The sequence below is a fragment of the Chelonoidis abingdonii genome, chromosome 14 (assembly GCF_003597395.2).
Source record: "Chelonoidis abingdonii isolate Lonesome George chromosome 14, CheloAbing_2.0, whole genome shotgun sequence".
NCBI lineage: Eukaryota > Metazoa > Chordata > Testudines > Testudinidae > Chelonoidis > Chelonoidis abingdonii.
Window position 1 is genome coordinate 37,446,290 of NC_133782.1, and position 27,144 is coordinate 37,473,433.

General features: G+C 53.4%; 2 gene segments (V, D, J or C); one reads left to right on the forward strand and one right to left on the reverse strand.

Moving 5' to 3' along the window:
- The window catches only part of LOC116818425 (immunoglobulin heavy constant gamma 4-like), a 320,687-nt gene that overhangs the window by 286,402 nt on the left and 7,141 nt on the right, over positions 1–27,144 (forward strand).
- LOC142047749 (Ig heavy chain C region-like) lies at positions 9,279–21,519 on the reverse strand. The segment is given in 6 exon segments: positions 9,279–9,823; positions 10,324–10,653; positions 13,380–13,700; positions 14,000–14,326; positions 15,784–16,143; positions 21,480–21,519. Coding segments are annotated over 6 exon segments (1,773 nt in total).

The window sequence follows — 27,144 nt, forward strand, 5'->3', positions numbered from 1 at the left end:
GTAAAAGAGGAATTAACCCTTAACTCTCTGTTTATGACACGCCCCCCAAATCATAGAGAGTGCTGGACCACACTGGTTGTGATTTTTTCCTAGAACTTTAGGAAAGAAAGATGTGTATGTATGAGAATGGACAGTTGTGTAGATAGATACTGGGGGACTGAGACATACAGCGGCTAGCGTTCTCCTCAGTTAAATCCCCCAAAACTCACCCTGAAATGCAGCTACCAATTTTTAACTCATTTTATTTTGGATCAAACACAAAATTCCTGTGTAAATTGCAAGTTAAATGATGGAGAAAATGAGACTCTTCTCCTTCACCTGAGTACAGGTTGACTAGACCTCAGGACACTACAGACCTACACACACACACACAAGGAAATCCAGTCCTTGCCATGGGATGGGGTGGAGGATGGTGGGGAATGGAGCTGAGTTCAAGCTCCAGCGTGGGCTGCCCCCTGGGGACGTCTGGGGAAGGATTCTGCCCTCCCTGCTCTGGGCTCTGCAGAGCTCAGACCCTTCAGTAGCCGTCGTGGCGCCCTCTGAGTTGCTGTGGAACATGGTCCCTCCAGGAGTCCAGAGATGGGGCAGGAGCCCGGGAGGGCTGACGATGGAGGGAGGGAATGAAGAGGATGAAGCAGTGCAGTCCACCTCCTAGGAGCCCAGAGCCGGGCACTTACCGCACCTGTGGGACACAGAAAGCAGAGGGGTTCAGCCGGTGCCGTTGGACCCGCTGTTGGGCTCACGGGCAGCATCCTACGCTGGGAGAACAAGGCCAGAAGGGGCCACTGGGACCATCTAGCCTGTCCTGCTGCATAGCCCAGGCCATGGACCTGGCCCAGCCACCCCTGCGTCCTGCCAGGATCTCTGCGCTGAGCTGGAGCTCAACTTCCAGACAGAGACACCAGCCATGTCAAACCGACTCAGGGAATGGCCACTGCCCAGCGGGTGCCACACACCAACTCCCTGGGGAGCCACGGCTGTCTAAGCTGATTCTGCTTCTGGTTCCCGGTCCCGGTACCATGTCCCCGCCACAGAATCGGCTTCACAGGCTCCTATGGCCCTTTGTGCATCTGGGCCCCACTACGGATCCTTAGTGATCATGGCTGAGTGGTTAGTGATTGACGCTCAATGCTCCTTGAATATTTGTTCTGTCTTCTTAATTAGCGATCATTCCTTTTTGGTCATTGATCATTCATTGCTGATTATTGATAAGTGATTATGATCAGTTGATAATTACCAGCAGCTTATTGATCCTTCATTGTTTAACATTAATTACTGAGCCATGAGAGTTGATTCTTGATAATTAATTGCAGATTAATGGCTACTCAGCATTAATTACAGATCACTAGGTACTGACCAGAAATAGCCAATCCCTGGTTATTGATTTCTCAGTGATAAATGATTGGAATTGATAATAGACTCTTGATTCTCATTTACTGATCACTGCTGAGTAAACCTTGATGGGAACTCGCTAATTAGTGATGATGGGTGGTTGATTATTAATAAATAATCATTCCTGATTGTCTCTGATTGATCATTGGGCACTGTGAGAAATCAGGGCCGGCAGCAGAGACAATCCCAGGTAACCTGACGCGCGCACCTGGCCTGTAGCTCACTGCCTCATCAGCTCCACTCTGATTGCTGGTCAGCCGACCAGCTCATAAGCCCAGCAGAAGTTAAGCAGTTGCCCACACCAGGCCTGTGATAGTGGCAGAGGCGTAGCCAGGTTCTAAGAGCAGGGGAAGCAAACATAAAAAGAGGCACAGACACCCCTGCTCCTCCTCTGGCCACGGCCCCCTTGGCTCCTCGTCCTGCCACTCAGTGCCCCACCTTTCGCTGGCTCCTCCTGTCGTGCCGCGCCCCTCCCCCCCGCCCTCATGGGGTCCACTCTGCGCTCTGCGCTGCTACGGTGCCGAGCACCCCCTCACCAGGCCCCCCAGCTGGGGAGCAGGAGGCTGAATGTTCCAGAGCCCAGCGGGTTCTAGAACGCTGGACGGCAGCCTGGGGCGCTCGAATGCTGGGAGGCTGCGGCTGCCCCCCGTCCCAAGACCTGCACCAGCAATGCTAGTGACGGGAACTCAGCACAGGGCATGTTAAACAGAACCCTGCAGCGCCCCACCTGCACCAGTGCCCCATAGCCCCCTGCATGCACCCTGATACTCCCACATACCAATCCTCCTGGATACCCCATGTAACCCACCCCCTCCGCATTCACCTGATCCCCCTCCAGACCCATCTATTACCAGAGCCCTGCAGGCACGCGGGTGCCCCTGCGTGCACCCTGACACCCCCAGGTGCCCCAAGCCGGGCTGAGCCACAGTGGGGTCTGTGTCCCTTTAAGAGCGGGGCTGGGCTGAACTGAGCCGGCGGGGGGTGGCTCCGCTCCCCGCTGCAGGCTGATGCCGGGGCCTGGACTGAGAGCCAGGCTCGTCTCCTGCACCAGCTCTGGGCAGGGCTTTGCTGCGGCTCCCCCAGTCCGTCCTGCACCTGCACAGTAGGGGCAGGTTGCCTGAGGGCAGGACCCGGTGGGGCCGAGGGCTGAACAGGCCTGGCAGGGTGATGCGGGGGCTGCTGGAGGGGGAAGCTGGGGAAGGGGTGGCATGACCTCAACCCCTGCTTTGCAAACGCAGCGCCAGAGTGGGCCAGCCCGCTGCCCACGTTACCTCCACCCACTCAGCCTTGGAGCCCGGCTCGAGGGGCTTCACCTGCAGCCAGGAGACCGAACATTGCTGCAGAAGAGCCCGTGCGCAGGGCGACACCCTGAAGGCAGCCATGGCCAGCAGCACCGGCGGGTGGGCAGACTGGAGAGCCCAGGCTAGGCCATGCAAAGGCAGGCACCGCCCCCCAGCAGCACGCGGAGCTGGAGCTGATCCGGGAATTGCTAGCGCTGCCGCTTTCCGCCTCCTGTGCCCGATGCCGCCCTGCTCCACCGCATGGACCAGCCTCTGTCCCCCCATTGCCTGCAGGATTTCAGCGCCAGCCTGGCAGGCCAAGCTTCAGAGAGGAGCGTGGGCCCTGCCCGCTGGCTCCATGGTAACCCCTAACTCAGGCGCGGCTCTTGGAAAATGTGCTGAGGGGAAGCGGCTGTTTCCCCTGCACCCCACTAGCTACGCTCCTGGGTAGTGGCTGTGTTGGATTGTTCCTGCCTCATTCCCGTCCAGCTCCATCCCTGCTCCTGCCTTGTTCCCATCTGGATCTAGCCCTGCTCCTGCCATTTTCCCGTCCAGCTCCAGCCCTGCTTCTGTCTGGCTCCAGACCAGCTCCTGTCCTGGCCCCAGGCTTTCCAATCTCCAGGTAACCTGGTCCTAACCCTGGGCTTTAATTCCTGACTTTGGTTTGAGCTTCTGACAACCATAAAATCACAGAGATGTAGCACAGGGAGAGACCTCGAGGGGTCACCTAGTCCAGTCTCCTGCCGTGGGGCAGGACTAAGTAATAACTCGTCCATCCCTGACAGATGTTTCTCTAACCTGTTCCTAAAAACCTCCAACAACGGAGGCTCCACAACCTCCCTGGTCAATTTGTGCCAGTATTTACCCAGCCTGACAGTTAGGAAGTTATTTCCAGTGTCCAAACTAAACTGCCCTGGCTCCAGTCTAAGCCCATTGCTTCTTGCCCTGTCCTCACAGGATAACGAGTGCAATTTTCACCCTTCTTTTAGTCACAACCTTTTTTGTATATCTTAAGGCAAGAAGGGACCATGACAGCAGTGAGCCTGACCTCCTCTATATCACAAACCAGAGACTCTAACCCAGCTTCCCCTCTATGGAGCCCAGTGACTTGTCTTTTTTGGGAGCATATCTTCCAGAATGGACCCCAGGCTGGATGTTCAAATCTTGAGATGGAGACTCCACCACTTCCACTGGAAGTTAGTCCCAGTGGTTCCCTTCCAGATTTCGTGCCTGTGACGGGGTGCGCATACCCGCACTAGCCAGGAAAGGGTTAATCCCACCCTATGGGTTGAGGAAGTCCTGCCCGTCAGACCATGCTAAGCATGCTCCAAATGCTGTGCTGATATAAAGAAGAGCAGCCCAGCTCAATCTGCACAGACTGCCAAGGAGGAAGGACGCTTGGTCAAGGCTCCAGCCCCGGAGCCATTACAGCCCTTGCCTGTGGAATGGGGAGATCTCGAGACACAGACCAGAGACCTGTTGCCTACAGCTGACCAGCTGGAGTCAGAGTCCCAGGAAATTACCAGCGCCGAGAAGCTCGGATACCCCAATGTGATATGGACTGCAGCTTCAGGAATCCCAGTTGGAAGTGACCCATGGAAGGGGAGGGAGTGGTATCTCCCACCCGTGTAAGGTCAGCCTGTTCCAGTGTTGCAATGAGGGGAGGAAAACAGTAACAGAATATGCAGGAATGGCAGAGGTGCTTAATGACCTCTGTGATTCAGTTTTCACCAACAAGGTGGGTTGTGATTGGAGTCTAACATAGTGAATGCCAGTGAAAATGAGGGAGGATCAGAGGCTAAAATAGGGAAAGAACAAGTTTTAAATGATTTAGATGTTAGTTGGCTTCAAGTCATCAGGGCCTGATGAAATGAATCCTAGAATATTCAAGGAGCTGACTGAGGAGATATCTGAGCCATTAGCGATTATCGTTGAAAAGTCATGGACGATGAGAGAGTTTCCAGAAGACTGGAAAAGAGCAAATATAGTGCCCATCTATAAAAACAGAAATAAAGACAACCCAAGGAATAACACACCAATCAGCTTAACTTCTGTACCTGGAAAGATAATAGAACAAATAATCTGCAAACATGTAGAAGAAAATAAGGTGATAAGTAACAGCATGGACTTGTCAAGAACAAATCATGTCAAACTAAACTGACAACTTTCTTTAACAAAGTAACAAGCCTTGTGGACAGGGAGGAAGTGGTAGATGTGGTATATCTTAACTTTAGTAAGGCTTTTGATACTGTCTTGCATGACCTTCTCATACACAAACTAGGGAAATGCAAAATAGATGGAGCTACTATAAGGTGGGTGCATAACTGGCTGGACAACCATTCCCAGAGAGTAGTTATTAGTGGTTTACAGTAATGCTGGAAGGGCATAATGAGTTGGGTCCCACAGGGACGCGTTCTGGGTCTGGTTCTGTTCAATATCTTCATCAATGGTTTAGATAATGGTATAGAGAGCACACTTATAAAGTTTGTAGACAATTCCAAGCTGGGAGGGGTTGAAAGTGCTTTGGAGGATAGGAATAAAATTCAGAATGATGTGGACAAACTGGAGAAATGGTCTAAAGTAAATAGGATGAAATTCAACAAGGAAAAATGCTAAATACTCCACTTAGGAAGGAACAATCAGTTGCACACATACAAAATGGGCAATAACTGTCTAGGAAGGAGCACTGCAGAAAGGGATCTGGGGGTCATAGTGGATCACAAGCTGAGCATGAGTCAGCAGTGTAACACTGTTGCAAAAAAAAAGCAAACATCATTCTGAGACGTTTTAGCAGGACAGTTGTAAACAAGACACGAGAAGTCATTCTTCCGCTCTGCTCCGCACTGATTAGGCCTCAACTGGAGTCTTGTGTCCAGTTCTGGGCACCACATTTCAGGAAAGATGTGGACAAACTGGAGAAAGGCCATAGAAGAGCAACAAAAATGATTAAAGGTCTAGAAAACATGACCTCTGAGGGAAGATTAAAAACTGGGTTTGTTTAGTCTGGAAAAGAGAAGGCTGAGAGGGGACATGATAACCGTTTTCAAGAACATTACAGGCTGTTACAAGGAGAAGGGAGAAAAATTGTTCTCCTTAACCTCTGAGGATAGGACAAGAAGCAATGGGCTTCAATTGCAGAAAGGGAGGTGTAGGCTGGACATTAGAAAAAGCTTCCTGTCAGGGTGCTTAAGCACTGGAATAAATTGCCTAGGGAGGTTGTGGAATCTCCGTCATTGGGGGTTTTTAAGAGCACATTAGACAAACATTTGTCAGGGATGGGCTAGATAATGTTTAGTCCTGCCAGGAGTGCGGGGACTGGACTAGATGAGCTCTCGAGGTCCCTTCCAGACCTTTGAGTCTATGCTTCTATGACTCCCCACTGACTCAGTGGTGGACCACTCCACCACTGCTAGGGCCCTGGGTCAGGACCCGGTGGAATTGGGTGGGCCCCTATCCCCCTACGCTGGACATCACCCCCTCTGGTGATGGCCCCTGGGTTTGGCCATTACACTACACTCTCCTGCATTTGAGGGCCTCTCTATTCACTCTGGCTGCCAGGCCACGCTCCCCTGCACTCAAGGGCTGCTGTATTCATTCTAATTCCTAGGAAACAAAATCCTGCACTTGAGGGCTGATATATTGACCCTGGGCACTAGGCAACACCGCTCTGTGCTCATGGGTGGCCGTATTCTCTCAGCCCATTAGGCCACACAGCCCAGAACCCAAGGGCTGCCGCTTAGACTCTTGCAATTGGGCCGCATTGTGGTGAGGCCAGGACAGTCCGGCAGACTGAATCTGCAGTGTCAGCACAAGCCTGATCCACCCCGCACTGCTTTATTCCACATTTGTATCTGCCCAGCCATTGGCTCCTCTTAAGCCTTTCTATACCAACTTACAGACCTTTACTGCCTGCTACTTTCTCCCCATGGAGGTACTTATACATATCCATGAAGCCATCTCCTGAATGTCTCTTTCAGCCAATTCGTCTCCTCCTGTCTCTCACTGGAAGCCATTTTCCCCAGCCCTCTAAACATTTTTCTAGCTCTCTTTTGCACCTCCTCCAATTTTTCAACCTTCTTTTGAATATTAGACAAGAGAATGGCCACAGTGCATGGGACCAATGGTCCAGCTACCCCAGGACCCTGTCTTCCAACAGTGGCTGATGCCAGAGATATCAGAGGGAATAACCAGATCAGGGCAATTATTGAGTCATCCATCTGCTGTCGGACAGAACTAGCCTATGTCAGGCAGAGCCTTAGGGACAACAAGAGCTTAGGGCTGCATCCATGACCATCTTGGCTAATAACCTTTGATAGACTTATCCTCCATGAACTTGCTAATTCTTCTTTGAACCCAACTGTATTTCTGGCCATCACAACATCCTCTGACCACTAGTTCCACGGGTTGACTCTGTTGTGGGAAGAAATACTTCCTTGCGTTTGTTTTAAACCAACTGCCATTGAATTTCAGTGGGTGACCCCTGGTTCTTGTGTTTTGTGAAGGGGAAAATAACACTTCCTTATTTACTTTCTCCACACCAATTGTTCTGTATTCAAGCTGTGGACATACCATGGATTTATATGGTGGCATTATAAGATTCACTATTTTATTGTCTCCCCCTTTCCTAATGATTCCTACCATTGTTACCTTTTGTGACTGTCACTGCATGTTGCCTCCAGAACTGAAGGCTGTTCCAGTATCAGTCTCCCTAACTGTGTACACAGAGGTGAAATCACTTCCCCTGCACCCAGGGCCGGCTCTAGCCATTTCACTGCCCCAAGCACGGCGGCACGCTGCGGGGAGCGCTCCGCTGCTCGCCGGTCCCACAGCTCCGGTGGACCTGCCGCGGGCGTTCCTGAAGAGGGTTCGCTGATCCCACGGCTCTGGTGGACCTGGCACAAGCATGCCTGCAGATGCTCCACCGGAGCCGCGGGACCAGCAGACCCTCCACAGGCACGCCTGCGGGAGGTCCACCAGAGCTACGTGCCGCCCTCCCGGCAACCGGCAGAGCCTGCCCCCGTGGCAGGCCTCCCCAAGCATGCGCTTGGCGCTGATAGGGAAAAGTAAAATCCCCTTCTAAAAGTAAAATCCCCCTTCTAAAAATTCCCTTATCTGGCCAGGAGTTTTTGCAAAAGACCGTTAACTAATATTGGGCCCGTGTCCGAACTACTGTAACTTCCTCAAAACTTGTTTATCTGTTATAAGGCCACAAAAGACATATTGTCTAGGATAGGGAACTGGCCTAGGGACGAAGGGCCCCCGGGGTGCCATTTCATCTCTGGGTAATTATAGTATGGCAACCATTTGCTTGCTCAAGGTAACCGCAGGTAGAGGTAACAGAACAGTCAATCCCACATGACTGTCAAAAGAATATCAACAGGAAAATGTACAAAAGTAGCTTGCTGAATTGCAATATTTATGCCATATAGGGAAAAGTATCTGTTATGTTTTGCAGTGTTAGCAATGTAATTACCAAATAAGGCTGTATTAATGTGTGACATTTTGCGGTTTTAATCTTTATAAGCTCAGTGAAATCTGTAACATGCAGAGCAGCTTAACCCTTGCTAGGGGAACACGCTGTCTCTCCCTATGTGCACACTTGTACTGTGATATATCAATAAAGGTGCCTCAGGCCATCTGATTAAAAATCAATTGGGTGCTGGTCTTTTCCACAACAGCTCGCTGGGGCCTGGAGCCGGCCCTTCCTGCACCCCACCCCATGTTCATACATCCAGGGATAGAGCTGGTGGGAATGGAGGCTCCTAACTCAGTCTCACCTGCCACCTAGCTCCCGGCAGACATAACACCAGATTCCTGGGGGCTCTGCCTCTCACCTAATGTGGTCAGGTGAGGACGCACGTTCAAGGAGTCCTGATGCCAGACTGGCTAGGGCTACATTGCTAGACAGATGCAATGGTTAAGAAACAAGTCTTGGAGATGGGAAATCAGGGCTCTATTCCCACCTCTACCACTGACCTGCAGTGTGACCAGAGACAAGCCACTTAGGCTGGGGTCTTTAAAGGACTCTGAGGAAATGAGGTGCTAGTGAAATAAACTCACAATTATAGTGGGAGTTGGGTGTCTCACTCCTTTATAGCGTCCCAATTTTAATCCCTTTGTGCCAAAATATCCCCTTCCAGCCTCTCTCTGCTTGGTTCCAGGACGTTTGCTCTACATCTGTTCATGTAGTGCTCATCCAATGGGACCCTAACTTCAGTCAGGACATCTAGGAGCTGAAATATCATCAATAACAATGGATGGATAGCAACTCTCTGCAGATGGATGGGCAAGTAGAAACATGACACTGCAGAGGATGGATGGATGCAGAGACGACATTGCCTGATTTTCCATGCATGAATGGATGGATATGGTGGAATCAGAAACAGGTACTGCAGAGGGTTGGATGGATGGATGGATGGATCCTGTGGAAGGATGAATAGATGTAGACAATCCATGAGGAAAGGAGGATGGCTAGAGCGAAACAGTGAAAGAAAGAAGGGTGGATGGATACATCTAGATATTGTGGGAGGAAGCGTGGGTTGGTAGATAAGACGCACGGACAGTCTCAGCCAGAAGACACACCCTTCATCACAAGCTCTAGCATGGTGCATTTTATTTGGGCATATTCCCCACACAGCCAGGCTCTGTACACCAGAGCTCCCACAGCTTTACCCACAGGCTCAGAGGAATCCCAGACCCCACAAGGCTCCGTGGCCACCTCAGATACGCTGTGAGGAGCCCACGGGGCTCTGATCCTCAGTAGCAAGTGATGTCGGTGTAGGACAAGATCACAGAGACATTGACGGCGGTGGGTTTAGCGGAGGCTTTGTCCACACTCTGGTGGATGAAGGTCATGGGAAGACCCTCATGCCCCACCACGCAGGCGTAGGTGTCCCCCCGCTCCCATTCGGACGCCAAGACACTGAGCTTGCTGTAGATGAAGTAGCGCTCCTCCTTCCCAGCCTCCCGCACGGGGCCGACATTGGTGTAGGCTTCCAGGGGCACGGACCGGTCCTGCTGGGTCCATGTCACCAAGATGTCTCTGGGCTGGAACCCGGAGGCCAGGCAGGTGATGGTGGCTGATTCCCGGAGAGCCAATTCCTCAGCGTGAGGAGGGGAGATGTAGACAGAATGGGCCCGGAGGGAGACCACTGCCGTGAGAAACAGCGAGGGATTAATGCTAAGGATTGGGACCCAGGAGTCCTGGCTACCATTCCCCACCTTCATTGCCCTCCAATATCCCACTAGACCCCCCCCCCACGCCCCTCCCAGACCCATGGACAGAATCCAGGAGTTCAGGCCACACTAACCTACTAGATTCAAATCCCTTCCATGAAAAGGGGCTAGAACCCAGGTGTCACAGCCTCCAATCTCCCTGTTCTAACCACTACATCCCACTCCCCTCCTAGAGACAGAAAAGAACCCAGGAGTCCTGACTCTCCATTCCCTTCTGTCTGATCAATTTGCACATTTCATCCCACCCACAAATCTGTGACTCCCACTCCCAAACACCTGAAACCAGCTCAGAGCTGGGGCCTCCTAGAGATAGAAGGTCCCACGTCCCATTCCCCACACCCTGTGCCAGCCACTCCCTCAGCCTGTGGCCCGATTGGAGCTGGCGCCCCCTACAGGGGAAAAGCTGAGTTCTTACCGTGAATCTTGCGGATAGTCTTGACAATGGCCGAAGGGAAGTCTTGGTGCTTCACGGTGCAGGTGAACTTCTCCCCCGCCTGCCACTCCTCCACGCACACCTGCAGGATGCTGGTTACGCTGTAGGTACCATCTTCCTGCAGCACTGGATCCCTGGAGACCACGGCCAATGGGCCCCCGCTACCCCGGTTCCAGGAGACCTCCAGGCTGCCGGGGGTCTCCATGCCACTCACCAAAGAACTGATGGTGGTGTTCTGCACTATGTAGAGGTCCTTCAGGGAAGGGGGGAGGAGAGACACCTCCAGAGGGTGTTGATTACTGTTGCTGACACCTGGTGGGGACAGGAGGAGGCATTCAGGGCTGGGCTGAGCAAATATTTCAACAGGCACCAGCTGGTAACTGAGTGCCTCTCTCTCAGGGGTGCAGAGCCCAGGGGCTATTTGGGAAAGGGGCTGAGCATCATTGGACTTGTAAATAGGACACTGGGTTCCCTGGTGGAAAGGGCGGGACCCTCATCTTATGGAGCAGCAGGAACAGTGGCTGAGGTTTTTCCAGCCAACCGAGGGATTGGGATTCCTGGGTCCCATTATGGATATTTGGGTATCTGGGTCCCAGGAGCAAATCTGAAGGTCTCTGGTTTTGTTGGGAGAAAGCCCCGTTGTGGAAAAAATGGCCAGGGACAGACCTGCCATAGTTACTCAACTCATGGTCCTTCCAGAGACAAATTCATGAGCTCAATGACCCGCCTGAGCTCAGCGTGGTTATCCCCATTTCCCAGAGATGGCAGCTGGGACACAGAGGACAAATGACCTGCCCATGATCATGCCTGGCACCCAGACATTCCTGCTCTAACTACTAGACCCCACACGACACCCACAGCTCAGGACGGAACTTGTGTTCCCCAACCCCTACTCCCTGCACAGGCAGACGGGCCCTTTCTATTCCACACCCATCATCTGCCAAGATCCCTCAGGGCATGAGTTCCCCAACTCCCTCTACAAACCGATGGAGGAGGGGAGAGCTTGAATCTCTTTAGAAATCTCAGCCGGGAAGCCCAGACTGTTTGGATCCCTGGCACCCAGGGACAACGGCCTCTATTGAATGTTCTCTGAAGGATATGCATGGTCTGGCTCATGATATAACTTTGTAAAGTGGATCCTGCTGGAGCTGGGATTCCAGATTCACATGGATGCCCAAGCCCCACGGTGGGGCAATGGAGCTGAGGGGTTTCTCTCCTTTGTTTGCATGAATTTTTAGGCTTCTAGCCAGGCAAAATAAAAACCCAACCACTGAGCATCATCTCCCTTGAAACTCTAAGAGCCTGGACCTTCACCCAAGAACTCAACTGAACTCCCAAGCCTTCCCCACAGAATGAACAGTGACATTCCAGATCCTCAGCCTTAAATGGCAACAACTTAACATCGTCATCTGCATTCTTGTCTTCATCAACATCATCATATTCATCTTCTTCACCTCCCTTGTCTTCATAATCACTTCCTTCCTCTTTATCTTCATCTTCTTCAGAGCAAAACCTTCGTTACCATCCTCGTCATCATCTCCTTCAGCTTTCTGACATTCTTCCTCCTTTTCTCCTTCAGCATCTTCATCTCCTTCTAGACCATCATCACGATCGTTATCCTCAGCTTGGTTTTACAGTAACACAGAGGGACATGGTTCTTTGAGCTAGTCCTGCAAACCTGAACCCTCACCCCCCCGATTGAACCACACTATCTCCTCTTCTCCCCAGATCTCCACCATGCAGCAGCATCATCACATTGGGTCTCTGTAAAGGTGCGGGACTCGCCCCTGCAGCGCCTCCTGCTGGTCACCTCAGAATTAGCTCTCCAGCCTCTGGAGCACCCTCTGAAGATCAGTGTCCCGCTGCCGCTTGGCCCCGTGTCCCTCCCTGGACTCTGGTGCCCCTTTATCTGGGTGCTGGCCCCTGGCAGTAACCCCCCAGTCTCAGGGTTTCCCCTTCCCAGGGAACCCCACCCCCATCCCCACCTCGCCTCAGTCGTAGGCTACTGCCAGTCACCAAGTAGCCCCCATGCCCTGGGGCAGACGGCAGTGTCAGTCACTCAACGCTGGCAAGGAGAGTTTGGGCCTGCTGCCTTCCTCTGCCCTTTGGCTGCCCCCTGCAACCCAATACCTGTTCGGACTTATACTAGGCCGCAGCCTGCGGGGGTTCCAGGCCAGAGCTCTCCAGTTCTTCTGGCCTTCCCCCAGCCCTGCTGTACCTCAGGTTCACTCCCCAGCAGCCAGGCCCCTCCCTCGCAAAGGCTAGAGAGAGAGTCTGACTGGGCTTCTGGCTCACAGCCTCTTATAGGGACAAGCTGGGCCTGACTGGGACATGGCCCCACCTGTTCCTACCTTCCCCAACCAGCCCAGGCTTTGATCCACAGCCTCAGCCCTCTCCCAGGGCCACTTTAACACTTCCCGGGCTGGACCGAGTGACCACCCCGCTACAGTCACCAACCCATTTTCTCACTCCGATGGAGCCTCTTCCCTCCTTCAAACACTCCCAGCAAAATTCTACACAGCTGAGATTTTCAAAGGCTGCCTTAAGGACTTGGACACCTTGGGAATTTCAACGGGATTTGGGCACCTAACACCACTGGACACTCTGAGAGAGTCTCACCGGAAATAGCCCTGAAAGGCCAGATGGTGAGTGACAAGCACCAGCCTGATCTCCAGAGGTAAGAGGTACAGACGCACGTCAGATCAGAGCCCCTAGCAGGCCACATCCCCGTTTTCCAGGGAACCGAGGGACTGAAATTCTTGGAGGAGCTGGAATTTAATGATCAGGAAGGGAATCCTGGGAAAACTGTGCAAGTGGAAATTAATGAGAATTGAGAATGAGAGATTCACAGGGGAAATACTAATTCCACCTGCAACACACCCCTGTGCTGAGGGCCTAGGCTCCGCTAAAGTCCTACTTGGAGGGTTAACTGGGACATAAAGGCTGCCTAGGACATGTGCGGGGTGAGTTTCACCCTCCAATCCCAATTCACAGTGACTGGAGTTTGCCTTTCCCTTTGAGATGCCAAGGCTCCTCACCTGTATTGCTCACGGTTATGTCCTGGGTTAGTTCTCCAGAACAGGGTGTGGTCACTTTGCAGGTAAATTGGGTGCCTTGTCCCCATTGTACCAGAGACATAGGGTGAGGACTGACCAGGCTGGTGGTCCCATTGCTGTTCTTCTTGGGGGGTTCTGTCTTCGCCGCAGAGCTGACTTGCCCATCCACTTTCCATGTGATTCTGCTGGCTGCTGAGTCATAACCCAGAACCAGACAGGTAACATGACCAGAATTTATGATGACGTCTTCATAGGAGGGTTTGGTTAAGTAGATGGTTGGGTCAAGTGAGCTTCTGAGGCAGGCTGAGAAATGCAAAGAGACGTCATTGACCAGTTCAAATAACGTGGAAAGGCGGAAAAAGACGATTGAAATCTAATCTATCCCTCCACCTCCAGCAGAACTCTCCTAGTGTCCCTCCCACCCAGCCAGCCATGGTATCTCTTTCTCTTCCCATCCACCTACAGCACCAGTTTCTCTATGGCAGTCCTATGTCTCCCGTCACACTGGGGTCTAGGTGAAATCTCACCTACCCTTTGGCAGGGCTGGTTTCTCGGTAACTCTCCGCCCCACCTCCCCGCCATGCACAGGCCCAGCCCCTCACCCAAGCACTTGCTGGTGTTGTGCATGGAGAGCTCTGCTCCCACTGCTGGGTGGGTCAGTTGGCAGGTGTAGACGTCCCCCTTCTCCTAGCTCTGCTTGGTGACCTTCATGCGGCTCTGCCCCACATAGAAGCCGTCTGTGCCCATTGCAGAGGAAAAGGCCGGGGTGGGGGGGCTGCTCTCCTTTCCATTCACCAGCCATTTCACATTGGCATTGCCAGGTTTGAAGCTCAGGAGGAGGCAAACCAGCTCCAGCTGGCTCTCTGTGGAGCTCTCCTCGCAGGTGGGCACCAGGAGGTGAACCTGGGGTGGTGCTGTCGAACCACACACTGAGAGCAGAGAGAGGGGACAACAGTGTCACTCTCTGTAGATCCCCAGCCCCCTTCCAGAGAGAGGAATAACTCTACAGTCCTCCCAGCACTAGCAACCCCCACCTTGTTGTGGGACGTTTACACTGAGTACTTTAATCAGCCTCCAGGGCTGAGATTTTTCACAGCCATGTAAGGGATTAAAACAAATGGGAACTGGGCCCTTAAATCATCTAGGCAAATATTAAAAGCCTCCAGGCATTCTTCCTGCATGTGCTGCATGGAGGGTGTTCTCCCTGGTAAACAGCTGGGACAAAGCTGGAACGTGAGCTGTGTTTGATAATTTGAACATGTTTCCCTCAATTAATGTCCCCTATTTAAGGGGGACCATGGCGCTGTACAGCATGACATGGCAGCAGAAGAAAACCTGGGAGAGGACTGACTGTGTCTGACTACGGATAAAGGGTCAAATCCTCAGCTGATGTAAGTCGGCTCAGTGCCACTGACTTCAGAGGAGATCGGTCGATTTACACCCGTTGACGTTCTGACCCCAGAATGCCTAGGTTTGCGGCTCTGGGCTTGTATCCATTTCAAAAGATGCCCCAGAACAGCCGGAGTGCAAGGAACACACCCAGCTCCATGACAAAGGTGTAACCAGTGCTAGCTCGTAAGGGGGGATACCCCCTTTAAGGCCAGTGGTTGCTGGGAATTGCAGTCCCATGGGGCTGCTTGCTGCTGTCTGTATCAGGGAAGCTTCTGGCTCAGTGCTGAGGAAAGCGCCTGAGGGGAATCTCTAGATGTGGACAGGCAGGAGGCCTAGGAGCCATGCAGGGGAGGTGGCCTAGTGGCAAAGGGGGGGTGCTCCCCATGCAGCCGGCTGAACCCTGGGGGGTCCTGGTGGCCAGGACCCTGGGCTCTGAGTTGCACTGGTTTTGCTTTGAGGCTTTGGACTGACGCGGCGAATGGGCTTTGTTCTGCCTCCCGCACTGGGAGGCAGTTGGGTTGGGTTGGGTGAGAGTGAGGGTGAAAGGCAGTGAGCCGAAGATTTCCCCTGTACAGAGGGGCCAGCATGCGGCTTAGGTGCCATTTCAGCCCGGCTGCGGGTCTGAGATTTCCCAAGGTGCCTAAGGGATTCGCATGCCAAGTTCCCATGGGAACCAGGTGCCTAAATCCTTTAGCTGGGGCTGAAAAATCCCCCCTTAGTGGAACGCAGGTCTCTGCCCCGGGCGCCTTTCACCCTAAGGTTTCCCTCGTTCAGGGGTCCATGGAGGGGGCGCTGGGGGCAGGAGATCTGCAGGGACAAAGCACCAGGGCTCAGTGTGTTTCAACACTGGGCCCCACTTTCCCCAGACTTTCAGGCTGACGTTTTTCCAAATGCTCCTACAGGATGTGGATTAAGATTCACTGGCTCCCAGACTCTCTAGGTGCTTTGAAAAGCTCAGCCTGGCTGTCCCGCCCTCCCCTGCCGCGTGTCTTACCCTCCTGAGGGAACTTCTTCAGCAGGATCGTTGCTGTCCCTTGATGTGTCACATCACACTGGTTGGTGTTGCCCTGCCGGGACCTGGCAGGGATGATCAGCAGGCTGCTCTGGGTGAAGCGCCCGTTGCTCATCGTCACCTCTGGGAAAGTTGTGACCCCCTGGGTCACTTTGCCCGAATTCCACTTGATCTCCACTGGTGATGGGAAATAGCCAGTTACGAGGCAGGCCAAGCTTGTGTCCGGGGGAGCATTGCCAGTCTTGGTGCAGCAGGGAACCAGGGGGAAGACGGAGGGGGGTGTGGGGGTCGCTGAAAAAATAAAGAGAATATAAGAGAAACCATCAAATTGGGGGAAGAGGACTCATGTTCTGTTCCCAGCTGCTGTGGGACCTTGGGCCCGTCACAGACCTTCTCTGCCTTTAAATTCCCATTGTGCAGTGGTGTCCTAGCGATGGGTGAAAACCACGAGAAATGGGATTCTGACCTCGGCCGTTCCAGTGTAAACCTGGAGCAACTGCGCTGGAATAGCTCTGCTTTGTGTGAGTGATGCTGAGAGGAGACTCTGGTCCTTTGCAAGGCACAAATATTCCCCAAGCGCCTCACAACCTGAGTCCAGCCCATCTCAGCTCTCCAGTGTGAAGTGAGCATCATTACCCTCATTGAACAGATGGAGAAACTGAGGCATGGAGAGGTGACGTGGCTTCCCCAAGGTGACAGAGCGAGTCCGTGGGAGATCTTGGAGTTGAAGCCAGTTCCCCGAGTCCCTTCCTCTATTTGATCACAAGACCATTAGTTAAAGCTAGGGAAGAGCCCTCCATGAGTCACGGATGGATGAGATAACCCAACACGCACCCTTTCTCCTCCGGTCCCTGCCCTTCTGTGCAAACAGAGCTTTCAAACCATACTTGTGTGCAACTACGTACAGGACATCTCTCTATGCCATACACACCCACTATCCATCTGGGCTGGGCAGCAGTCAGGACTCCTGGGTTCTATCCCCAGTTCCAGGACAGCCATAAAGTCTCCTTCTTCACCCTCCAGCATGGCAGGTTCTCAAAAAGACCCCCCAGGAGGCCTCAATCTTATCTGAGCTTTGCAGCCCTCATGACCGATCTCTGGGGGAAACTGACCAACAAACAACACGGGTTGAAAGGGGAAGTTTACACAAGTGAAAGTCACACCAATGTTATTTTTTCACCCTGTCTTAGCCCCCTGTGCTCGCCCACCTGTCCAGTTTTCACACCTTCCCACCAGCTGTAACAATGAAAGCTCCCCAGAGGGCATCATCTCTTGTTCTCAATCTATAATTATCCTGACTTCCATCGGGGGGGGAGGACAGGGGATGTCTGACAGGCAAAGATACCTCAGAAGAGCTCCACGACAGACACAGAGCAGAGCTGGACTCCCGGACAGAACTCCCCGGTCTACAGCGCCAGGCTATGACCCAACATGGCCAGTGATTTGGTGAGTCCATCCCAGGAAAGTGGCTGCTATTGGCTTGTGACATGAGTGCAGAGGGTGTTTTAACCTCATCAGAGATAAATGGCGTAGAGCGTGTGCTAGAGAGAGGAGCAAGACACCTGGGTTCCCTCCCCAGCTCTGGGAAGGGAGTGGGGTCTAGTCATTAGAGCCAGTGGCTGGGAGCCAGGACTCTTGAGTTCTTTCTCTGTAAGGGGAGTGGGGTCCAGTAGTTAGAACAGGGGGCATGGAAGCCAGGAGAGTTGTGCTCTGTTCTGACCTATGAAGGACAGTGGGGTACGTCCCCTGTGTGGACCCAATACCAGGGCAGGGTGCAGCTCATGGCTCCCCTGCACAGGCTGGATATGCTGCCCAGGCCAGGACGGGTAACAGGCCAGGCTGTGCACCCCCCAGGCAGAGACGGGGGTACAGAGGTGCTTATCTCACAGCCCAGCTATTAGCTGGGATAACAGCTTTGAGAGAACTGCAGGGAGTGAGCCCAGGGCTGGGCTGGCAGGTGCTGCAGGTGGGGAGTGAGGATGATCAGATAGCAAGTGTGAAAAATTGGGACAGAGAGTGGGGGTAATATAAGAAAAAGCCCCCAAAATCAGGACTGTCCCTATAAAATCGAGACATCTGAGCTGGGGGGATCCCAGGGCTGGGCTAGCAGGGGGCTGCGGGTCAGGAGTGAGGGGCACCAACAGATCTGTTGGTGGAGCCCGGGACTGGGCTAGCAGAGGGTTGCAGGTCAGGAGTGCGGAGAACAGGCACGGCCGGGTAGACAGGGCTGGGCTAGCAGGGGGCTGCGGGTCAGAAGTGAGGGGCACCGGCAGAGCTGCAGGGCCAGGGCTGGGCTAGCAGGGGCTGCGGGTTGGGAGTGAGGAGCACCGGCAGAGCTTGGGGAGAGACAGGGCTGGGCTAGCAGGGGGCTGCAGGTTAGGAGTGAGGGGCACCAGCAAGGCTGGGTAGGGGGCAGGGCTGGGCTACCAGGGGCTATGGGCTGGGGCGGCTCCAGGCACTAGCACGCCAAGCACGTGCCTGGGGCGGCAAGCCACGGGGGGCGCTTTGCCAGTTGCCGTGAGGGCGGCAGGCAGGCTGTCTTCGATGGCTTGCCTGCAGAGGGTCCGCTGCTCCCACGGCTTCAGTGGACCTCCCACAGGCAAGCCGGCAAAGGCAGCCTGCTTGCCGTGATTGGGGCAGCAAAATACCTAGAGCTGCCCCTAGCTGCGGGTTGGGATGAGGGGCACTGGCAGGGCTGGGGCGGGGGCTGCGCTGGGCCAGCAGGGGCTGCGGGTCAGGAGTGAGGGGCACCGGCAGGGCTGAGCTAGCAGAGGCTGTGGGTCAGGAGTGAGGGGCACAGGGAAGGCTGGGGAAATAGTGCTCGGATAGCAGGAGTCTGTGGGTCAGGAGAGAGGATCTGGGGAAGGACCCCAGGGCTGGGCTAACAGGGGGCTGTGGGTCGGGAGCGAGGGGCCCCAGAAGGGTTGGGGGAAGAATAGGGCTGGGCTAGCAGGGGCTGCGGGCCGGGAGTGAGGGGCACTGGCAGGGCTTGTGGGGAGGAGCACAGAGCTGGGTTGCAGGGGGTTCCAGGTCAGTAATAGGGGGCACCAGAAGAGGGAGGGGGGAACCAGGGCTGGGCTAGCAGGATGATGGGGCTCAGGACTGAGGGCCATTAGCAGACTTGGGGGGCTGCAATTAGAGGTTGGAGAAGCAGCTGAATTGTTTCTAAGGAGTTTAATTATCTCCAGCAAAAAGCTTTCTAAACTGAGGCACAAATTTCCCCTTTGGCATGTCCTTGTCAGAGGTAACCCCCTGAACTCACCCAGTGCAGGAACGCGTCTCCCTGAGCCGGCGCTGCCTCCCTCCGCCAGCTCTGCACTCATGCTCCATGCTGAGAGCCGGGCGGGGGGATTCCCAGCACAGCTAGATGTGAGCTCGGCTGCCTGGGGCTGGAAAAGAGGAAAGTGCTGAATGGCTGCAAATTGCTATATAATAATCCAATCACTAACTATCATAAAGACGACACCAAACACATAAAACTTCACCTTAACTTTCTACTCCACAGCAACTCTAATACCCTTAACCTCACCACCTAACCCTTAACGCACTGAACCCTTAATTCCTCTCCCCTTTTATAATTATATCTACGCCCAACTTTCGTAACCCTAAGGGCCATATACCATCTCCATTGTACAGGTCCCAGTACCTCCTACCGGGTTTCAGGTGAGTGTTCCTCACGTGACTCTAACCGGAGGGTTTTGAGATACAGATGTGCAAAACTGGCCACTATGGCTTGGAGGATGGTAGCAAGGTGAGCCTAGGGAGTTCGTAAGTAAGTGTATACATTTAAGTATTCAATATAATGGTAAAGATTCTAGAAATTAACAATGCTGCAAGTCGCAGCTGGAAGACCTGAAACCAAACGTTAGTTGGCATGATCGAAGTTCCAGAGAGCTCAGAAGTGTCCCTCCATGTTCAGTTCCTTGGTCTAAGAGATCTTGGTTATTTTCTACGTGCATGATGCGGTAGTCGTCCTAAGGGAATTCTCTGGCCACTCGGCACTTCAGCACCTAAATTGCTCTTGGTTCTCGTACCTGGCGTCAACTGAACCTGCTTTTGGTGACCTTTAGGCCCTTCCTTTGCTCGCGTTGCCTCAGTTTCCCTTTCGGATCTTCCTTTATCTGTCCTAGTGGCCTGAAGAGTCTGTAGGGTAGGACTGTCCCGTCATTGTGTCTCGCCAGCTACCTGGTATATGGGGGCCCCCAATCACACACAGGGTCTTTTAGCACAAGTGAACTGGGCGCCCTGATCCTGCTCAAACTGTGACACTACCTGGAAGATGGGGGCGCACCTATCTCAGGCACCCACTTTACACACAGACATTAGTAAGACTTTGCAACTGTCAACAGTCCATCCCAAAACGTGCTGTGTGAATGGAGCATCGGTGGGGGCTCGCTAGGGGACGCTCCCCCCGGCATTGAGTGCTGGCCCCAGTGCCAAGCTAGGGCCTGATGCGTACGGAGCAGGGCAGGGGCCAGGGGGGCTGTGTCTCAGACCTCACTCTCTCTCCTTTGCAGCTAGTTGCCACGGCCCGTCTGTCTTCCCCCTGAACCTCCTGCAACCGGCGAAGTCACCACCTCCCAGTCACTTTGGCTGCCTGGCAAAGCTACTTCCCGAGCCGGTTCACTCTTGGTATCATTGGAGCTCGTCTAATCGTCGTGCTCCTCAGTTGCGTGAGTTTACTCTATCCTATTCTGCGCAGAAGCCTTTCTAGCGGCTCTACCTCGCTTCTTTTCAGTTATATTCAGCCAGCGCACTCGTCCTCGCCACTTTTAGTTGGAGCTAACACACTATAGCTGCACCGACATGCACGCAGCCTCTCGAGCTCCAGCTATCTCCAAATGGATCTCTCATAGATATGGATGTGCTAGTTGCAACCCGGGCAGGAGAGGAGATGGAGGGCTCGGGGTCTCGCAGGTCTCTGCTTTCTGTGAAACTAGATGCAGGGATGAGAGATTGAAGTTCTCTGTCTATGCTCGGTGAGCGAGGGTAGTTGCCTGGTGGTGGGACGGGTTGGTTACTTAGGAGATCAGACACCATCTACGTATGAGAGTTGAGTAGGTGTAAGGGTGCGCCAGGTTTAGACTGGGTTGGGGTGTTGGATTGGTCATTCCGAGTATAGGGGGAAGGGAGAAAAGAGAACACCCGGCAAAGAGAAGTGAGAGCTGGCGAATGCAGAGACAAGGGGCAGAAGAGATGAAAACTGCCTGGGCTGCAGGGGGCATGGATCTATGCAGCGAGGGGGTCGCGTGTCTGGCTAGGGAGCTGAGGGCTCAGGCAGGGGCGCTGTGCTGTCAGGAGCGGTGCGCAAGCATGGGCGCTTGTCGCAAGGGAGCTCAGGGAGGGCTCAGCAGGCGCTGGTGCTGCCAGGGACGGGAGAGTGGATCAGCAGGGGGCGCCGTGCTGCAGGGAGCCGGGGGACTCAGAGGCGCGTGTGCGTGCAGGGACCCTGAGGGGCTCAGCAGGGGGCGCTGTTGCTGCAGGAGCGCGAGGGCTCAGCAGGGGCACCGGCCAGAGAGCTGGGGGGGCTCAAGCAGGGGGCAAACCGTGCACAGAGGAGTGAGGGTGGACGACAAGCTCAGGACGGGTCTGTAACAACAACAACACCACAACCCTTCGGTCTCAGAGCCCATCCCCGCGAACCCCAACGCCCCCGAGGTGCACGTCCCGCACTCTACCGCACACCAAAGCAGGTGCCATGCCCAGCTGCTTCGCCATCTTCCGGCTTCTAACTCATGAGCCTTTGAGTGAGAATGGCTGGTGGAACGCGAGACCCGGGTCTGCTGTCAAGGGGACACCGCCCCTTGGCCAAGAGGGACGCCAGACGGCCGCACCATCACCACACCATCACCAGCAATCAATGCAGCGTCCTCCCAAGACGTTGGCACCTGGAGGGCAGACTCACCTGCCAAGGTGCCCACCCGGGCACGGCCACCACGAAAGCAGACCGATTAGCCCGCAACGTGCAGAGGATGACGCTGCAAGTGGGCCCAGGCTTACCTAGAAGGGGAGGGGACAACCGGGCTGGGCTCAAGGGGCGGCAGAGGAGTGGGAGGAGACCGAGATGGGCGGCCAGGGGAGACCAGTGCCTAGCACTGACTGGGCTCTCCCATCCCAGAAGAAACAACAATCTCCCAGTGACATCCCAAGTCTTCCTGGTGCCCCCCGTCCCTGCTGCCCCTGTATTGGGCCTCAGAACCCATGCTCACCTGCCTGGATGTCAACCTCCTACGACTAGCCGGCCTCCAGGTGTCTGGTCCCAGGAGAAGCCGGGTCCATTGTCCGCTGACCCCTGATCCGTCTGAGCAATTCAACGGCAACCTTCAACTGCTCCAGCTCCATGCCCATCTTCACACGTGGACTGGGAGACCGGAAGACCTCACCTCAAAGTGAGCACCAGAGCTGCCCCTCGAGCCCACATAAAATCGATCTCCACGAAAGCCAGGTAAGGAGAGAGCAGGTCCCTAAGGGGTAAAAAAAAGACCCCCTAAGCCCATCCCGCAAGCAGGAGAGGATCTCCTTAAAGGAAGACCCAGACAAACCTGGGATCCCACCCTGGGAGATCCTTTGCATCCCCATCGTGAGATGGAATCTATCCTTATCCCCCAGCCTGCTCCAGGACTACCTAGCGCCCAGTCCACACAGCCCCTCCATCCGGAGTGAGAGAGGGTATGTTCCTACCCCCCAACACACACACCCCATACGTCTACCTGCGTGGTCCACCAAGCTGAGTGATGTGCATGGCTGCATCTGTGTCCTGCCCCACACCCAAGGCTACGCTCTGGCGCCGGCCATCTTCCTACCCCTGCGCCCCCACAACGAGGAAGCTGAGCACTCTGAAGAATCCGTGACCTCAACCTGCCTGGTGCAAGGGCTTCATCCCCGAGGACTCTCTGTGCAGCTGGATGAAGGAACGCACAACCGATGAGAGCTTGGAATTATCACCATCCAACCATCAAGGATGAGCCGGTGACGCCAAACTTCTTCCCTCTTACAGCAAGCTGAAAGTTCAGCAAGGCCACGGAACAGCGGGGACGTCTACACCTGCATGGTCATCTCACGAGCCCATGCCAGATGAAATTACCCAACGCAGCGTCAGCAAAGCTCCGGTAAATGAACGAAGGCTCCTTCCCAGCCCCCACTGCCTAGCACGTGCAGTACAGGCTTCCTGTAAACTAATCTCTGTGGCCCCATGACAACAAGTGAATAAATGAATAGTCCTGACTACATATCCCCCAGTCTCCTTCTTGTGGTGTGACTGGGTGAGAATCGCGGGTCAGTTCAAGGTGGATGAGGTCCCAGGTCATGCAGCTGGGAGAAAACTGAGATGCCTATATATGCTTCACACCCAAACACGCAGGGCTGGACACCATCAGATGCTGTAAGGGTGGTACATATATACCATGAGGAGGGGGGGAATACATAGATAGAGCATGAAGAAGGATCCGGGATATAGCTGTGGATACATAAGACACACACAAAAAGCAGTGAGAAGAGGCGGGTAGATGGACACAGTTACATGACATACATACACACAGCCCATAAGCCAAGCCCAGCTCGTGGAAGATCCACAATATCTAATCTTCATACACAGATCAGAGAGATTGGTCAGAACAGATACAATACATGCTTCAGAGGGAGACTCATAGACCAAGAAGTATCAACAGAGAGAAGGAGAAGAGAAGATGAGAGAGAGATGATTATTGGATTAAAGTACACCTCCACGCGCCCAGCTCAATAGGCCCGTCGGGCTGGTATGCACAGACACCATGGGAGATGGATACCGGTTGTCAATAGGACTCAACCACATAGAAGAGAAAGAGGGCAGAAGAAAGCAAGTCACCAGAGGAAGGGACTCCTGCCCAAGGACTTACCATACCAAGCAGAAAACAGAACCCAGCGTCGAGAGCCCACCCAGTCCCACCTAGACTCGCTGCACTGCAGAAGATGGTTGGATGGTTGCCAGGAGCGGTGCCCAAGATAAGTGGAGTAATGGATGGATAAATCTATGTGAAGGTTGTGGTCCCATTCTGAGATGAAGGTGATAAATGGATGCCATAGAATGGACTAGCAAATAGTGGACTGCTAGAGGTTGGGATGGGTGGGGACAGATGATGTATAAGAATGGATGAGCAGGTGCAATGGTAATGGATCGTACCAAGTGAAGAAAAATGAGAATGGATGGGATCGGACCAACGGATGGATGCTGAGTACAAGCATGGAGCTTACAGTGATAGATAGATGAGGATGAGTGATGGGGAATGTAGCAATGGATGGAATGGACGACTGAAAGCTGTGTATGCGACAGAGGTGATAGGAGTTGGGGATTGAAAATAAAAGGGATGAATAGATAAGTGGAGGGTGCAAGTAGGATGAAGATATGGGATGAGATGAATGAAATGGATGATTAGGATGATGCTCGGCAGAATGGATGATGGGAGGTAGGAGAAATGGATGGGTATATGATCATATGGAGGAGAAGATATGGAGGAGTTAAAAGATATAGGCTGGATGGGAGTGGGGGATGCTGGGGTAGTGACGGTGAAATGCCAACCAATTGCGGCATCCCATTGAGATCGATCCTACTCTAGGCTATAACCCATGCATACCCACGGGCACCGACCATGATCCTAGCAGTTACCCTACAACCTCTCTTCACCCCAGAGAGGATCAGAATGGCCCCATGGGATTCAACACAGTCCATGGGGAGAAGGAATAAAAAACCCTGGCCCCCATACAAACTCTCGCGGCAGAAAGGCTAAGGGTCTCCTCACCTCTTACCCGCACAGCAGCGTGGAGGGGGAGATAGGACAACATAGCAGCAAAACACACCCACAGAGGCATCAGCTCTCTGGCCAAGTCCCCTCACAAAGCAGCAGCATTATAGGCTGTTATCTGGAGCAAACACAAGCAGGGACTCACACTAAAGCCACAGCTCTGGTGACATGGGGCCAGCAGTGGGGTGGAACAGATGATGAGAGCCCTATGACCCTGCACATGGCCTGTCTCCTAACCCCAGCCCCACTCCACACACCGTTCCCTCCGCCTCCATGTGGTATCAGCCCCAAAGCGGAAGGACGAGTCAGGAATCAAACCTCACAGTGGCGAGCACAGAGCGCACACCTGGATAAAGGGTAGCCTGCAGCGGCAGTGTAGGGCTGTTACGCGGAGCAGGCACACAGAGTAAAGAGAGGGGGGTGGCGAGAGACAGAGCTCAGTCCATGCAGAGGACCACACCTGTAAACATGGCATGACCCAGACGCTCCCACCTGGGCTGTCGGTAATACACACAGAGATACACAGAACACAGACAGAGACAAACATGAACCACTCAGATCCATACACCTGGTCTCCAAACATCCCTAGGAAGGGGCTCAGTAGGGGGCAACTATGCTCAGGAAGCAAGCATCTGTATAATCAGAGAGACTGAAGATCTCATCCTTAAAATACGACTGGCTCGTGATAAAAGGACAGGTCACAAATCCCCCACCTCTCCTCAGCGAAGCAACTACAGGGCTGCACCTGGCAAGAGAGCCCGGGATAACAATGCCCCAGAGGTGCGGCGAGTCCACCCAAAGTGACTCCTGGTGTTTGTACACGGACAGGGTCTAGAGCTCACAAGTGAAATCCACACCCGGTCTCAGGGAGCGCCTCCACCATGGCAGCATCCCGCATCTCGGAAACCTCAGAGCTCCACAGCCATACCTTTCACAGGCAGAGACACTAAGGCACAGAGAAATTCAAACAGGCAGCCAAGCTTCAGGCCAAGGTGTAGGCCTACGGCCCATGGGATGAAGTGAAATGAGAGCTGGAGTCTCTGCACCTTCATTCACACAGCAGGCAGCGTGGTGGATGATGCAGGGGTGCATCTAGGAGTGATGGAGGGAAGGATGGAAATCGATGAGTATCTAGAGAGGATGGATGGATGTGTCTAAGAGATGGACATGGAGGCAGACAATGGATGGTTGTGGGATGATGGACGGAAGGAGGTGGTCTAGAGAGGACTGATGATGGAATGGGTTGAGCATGAATAGATTGCGATGTAGGGTGTTTCTAGAGAAGTGTTTACTATTCCGTAATATGTGAAACTAGGTGCCCACCAAATAAATAATGGCAACAGGCTTAAACAAATAAAAGAAGTCTCTTCAACAACAGCGCACAGTAAACCTGTGAAACTTCCTTGCCTCAGGAGATGTGAAAGGCTAGGACCATAACAGGGTATTAAAAGAACTAAAGATAAATTCATGGAGTAAGTCCATAATGCTATTAGCTAGGATGTAAGGAAGGTGTCCCTAGCCTCAGTATTACAGGCGGACATGGACGGCAGGAGAGAGATCAACTGAATCATACCTCTGTAGGTTCCCATCTGGGACACCTAATGAATACATTTGCGTAGACATGATACGTGGGCTGCTGAACATGTTATCTGTCCAGTATGGCCATCTCTTATGTTCAGTTCCTTAGGGGGATGAGTGGTAGTCAGGGAATGAATGATGGATGATACAACTGGGTGGTTGGTGGTCATAGATGGACAGGTATCATACAGATGCGGAGGGTGGAAGGCAGGATAGAGCTTGTGGGGAGGATGGAGGGATGGTCTAGAGAATGATGGTTCGGGTCATGGATTGATGTGAGTACCTAGGATGATGATGGCGGTTTGCACTAGGGAAGGTTGAATGAGGAGTGCAAGAATGCACTGATGGATTGAGGGTGTTGTGTCCAATGGGATGATGAGTGATGAAGAGAACGTGTCCTAGGAATGGATTGAGATGAACAGATGTCGTGGCCATGGATGAATGAGAGTGAGTGTGGCTGGAGGCGGATGTATACAGATGGATGGATGAGAAGGGAGCTGGATGGATGGATGATGGAGGTGTCTAGGGAGAAGATGAGATGAATCATGGTGGTTTGTGGTCATGTGAATGAATGGAGTCCTAGATCAATGGAATGAGGCAGCCGATAGATGGATAGAGTGTATAAGGGAGGATTGATGAAGATGATGACAGTATCTAGAAATGAACGTGCAGCACATGATGAATCAGGGGAGGTCTAGAAGATAGGATGGATGGATGGTTGTGGCATTGAATGAATGAGGGGGAATGAGAATGGCAAATGAGTGATGCATCTAGAGATGAATGAATGGAAGAGGATGAGACAGAGAGATGGAATGATGAATCGTGTGGTCAGGATGATGGAGGATCCAGAGATCATAGAAGTGAGGGACGGAAGATGGTAAGAGTAAGGGAAGGCGGTTTGGTGTTGTCGCACAGTCCAAGCCTCTCGTCACAGTGGTAAGTCGGGAGTTGACGCTCTTCTCTCTTCTCACAGAGGTGATTGGTCAGT